Raw genomic sequence first — 2,124 nt, 5'->3', positions numbered from 1 at the left:
ACCCGCTGTACGTCGTGGTCCTTCAGCACAGCGCGGATCAGAGAGTTGGAGGGGTTGGAAGGGACTGCAGGACCCCCCCCGTCCGATGTGCCCCCGTAGGAGGTTGTGTGGGAACTGAGTCACAGCCTGAGCCTCTGGTTGACCACCGGTGAGTCAGCCGTGGGACTGCGGGCGAAGGCATGGAGAGGAGGTGGCTGCACCTCTCTTAGGGGTGGAAGGGACGCAGCCTGGCTGCACCTCTCCCAGATCCCATTAAACGCTGACTGCTGCTGAGGAAGGGTCTCTTCCTGGAGATCACCCCTCCTGGAGGACACTGCGAGCCTCCAGCGTCAGTAAGCATTTTCCATTTATTGTCTTCCCGTTGCAGTAATCTTCCTCGGCCTAACTTTCCTGTGTGTTTCTCAGCTATAACATCTGTGTCTTCATTGACTGTAGAGAGGTGCGTAGGAAACACCCAGGGGGGTTTGCATCCCTCTGGAGAAGGAAACTCCGCCATCCCTCTGCGCAGCTCCCGCCGGTGCTGTCGCTCTCGAAACACAGAAGTTCTTCTTCGTGTTCCTGGGGAGATTTTTGGGTCCCACTCTGTGCCAGGCGCTGGCACTGAACAGAACCCAGCTCCGTCCTCCTGACCCCCTTCAGATATTGGTCGGAACTGATCAGACTTTCTCTCCCTCGGGTGCCCAGCCCCGCGGCTCTCAGCCCCCCACAGTTCTGCACCCCCGTGGAGCCTCCCAGCGCTTCCCAGTGAGCCCAGCGCTCCGGATGCGACCTCCCCAGCGCAGAGCGGAGCGTGGAGCACCTCGCTGCCCTGCACACCGCGCTCTGCTCGCTTCCCTTCCCCCTCGTTCCTCTTGGCCACCAGGGCACGCTGCCGCCTCGCCGTCACCCTGCCGGCCACGCTCCCTTTTTAACACGCCTTCCCCTCTGCTCCCCCCCCGCGTTTCTCAAGGAGGAGCATCCTGGAGCAGCACCAGCGAGAGCTCCGCTACCTGCGGGACGTGGCGGTGGCCGTGGAGCAGAACCACGCCAGGGAGGAGCACGAAGCCACGCTGAATTTCCAGAGCGCGAGGGATGAGATCAAGAATAAGGTGAGAGGAGGCAGCCCGGCCCCGCAGCGCGCCGGGTCTCAGCTCTCGGGGCTGGAGGGCTGGGAGCGCAGCGGGGACGGGGCGGTGCAGAGGAACCCCCGTGGTTGGTTTTCCCTCTCAGAGCCTGCAGGAGAAGCAGTACAGCCGCCTGCAGCTGAGTGGGAAGCTGGAGGGGCTGTGGGAGCAGTTCCAGCACGCCGTGCGTTGCTACGCTGAGGCCACCGAGCATCGCAAGCTCAGCTTTGAGGCTCTGAAGGTGAAGGATGAGAAGAGCTCCCGGGAGGTGGAGGTGCAGGAGAAGAAGCTGCAGAAGCTGCAGGTGGCGGCACGGTGCTGGTTTGGCTGCGGGTTTGGGGCCGGGCCCACCCCGTGGTGCTGCTCACGTTCTGTGTGGCTCCTCAGGATGCGGTTTTGGCCGCCAAAGCCCGGCTGGCTGCTCACCTCCACGAGTGCGAGGAGCAAAACCAACGCATGCGGGAGCGGAAGGAGGCGGCCATGGAGCAGCTCCAGCAGCTGAAGAGTGAGATGAGCCGTGCCCAGGCCAAAGCCCACCGCAGCCTGGCTGAGCTCACGGCGCAGAGCGGCGCTGCCCTGAAAGCACTGGGGAAAATCGTGGGGAAGGTGAGATCCCACCCCGACCCCACAGAACCCCCACGTGGCTCACAGTGACCCTGGGTGGGTGGGGGGAGGGGCGGGGGGGGTCACCATCCCCCTCTCCCTGCCCTCATCTCCGCAGGCTGAGCGCGTTCTGCGTCTGGCTGAGCTGTGCCGCAGGATGGAGAGCGAGGAGGAGAAGGTGCTGCCCTTCTACCCGTCCTCGTTGGCAGAAGGAGAGCAGGACGATGCCGAAAGGGTCCTCAGAGAGGCACCCACTGAGCCCCTGGCACAGGTGAGGGGACAGCATGGGGGTCCCGGGCGCCGGGGGGGGATGGAGGCAGAGCTGGGGACCGCCTGAATCACAGCATGGTTGGGTTGGAAGGGAGCTCAAGGATCACGGAGCTCCAACCCCCCTGCGCCACACGGGGCCACCAACCTC

General features: G+C 64.2%; 1 protein-coding gene across 1 annotated transcript; it reads left to right on the top strand.

Annotated features, from left to right (window-relative positions):
• Positions 1-263: 263 nt before the first annotated feature.
• CCDC65 (coiled-coil domain containing 65) lies at positions 264-2,120 on the top strand (the record flags this gene model as incomplete). Its single annotated transcript, XM_010726751.3, is given in 6 exon segments — positions 264-439; positions 950-1,088; positions 1,210-1,407; positions 1,491-1,709; positions 1,825-2,016; positions 2,019-2,120. Coding segments are annotated over 6 exon segments (1,026 nt in total), but the record flags the coding sequence as incomplete, so codon positions are not given.
• Positions 2,121-2,124: the final 4 nt, after the last annotated feature.

Source organism: Meleagris gallopavo, unplaced genomic scaffold, assembly GCF_000146605.3.
Source record: "Meleagris gallopavo isolate NT-WF06-2002-E0010 breed Aviagen turkey brand Nicholas breeding stock unplaced genomic scaffold, Turkey_5.1 ChrUn_random_7180001854137, whole genome shotgun sequence".
Taxonomy (NCBI): Eukaryota; Metazoa; Chordata; class Aves; order Galliformes; family Phasianidae; genus Meleagris; species Meleagris gallopavo.
The sequence above is the reverse complement of the archived record's forward strand: the minus strand, read 5'-3'. Positions and strand labels throughout refer to the sequence as shown.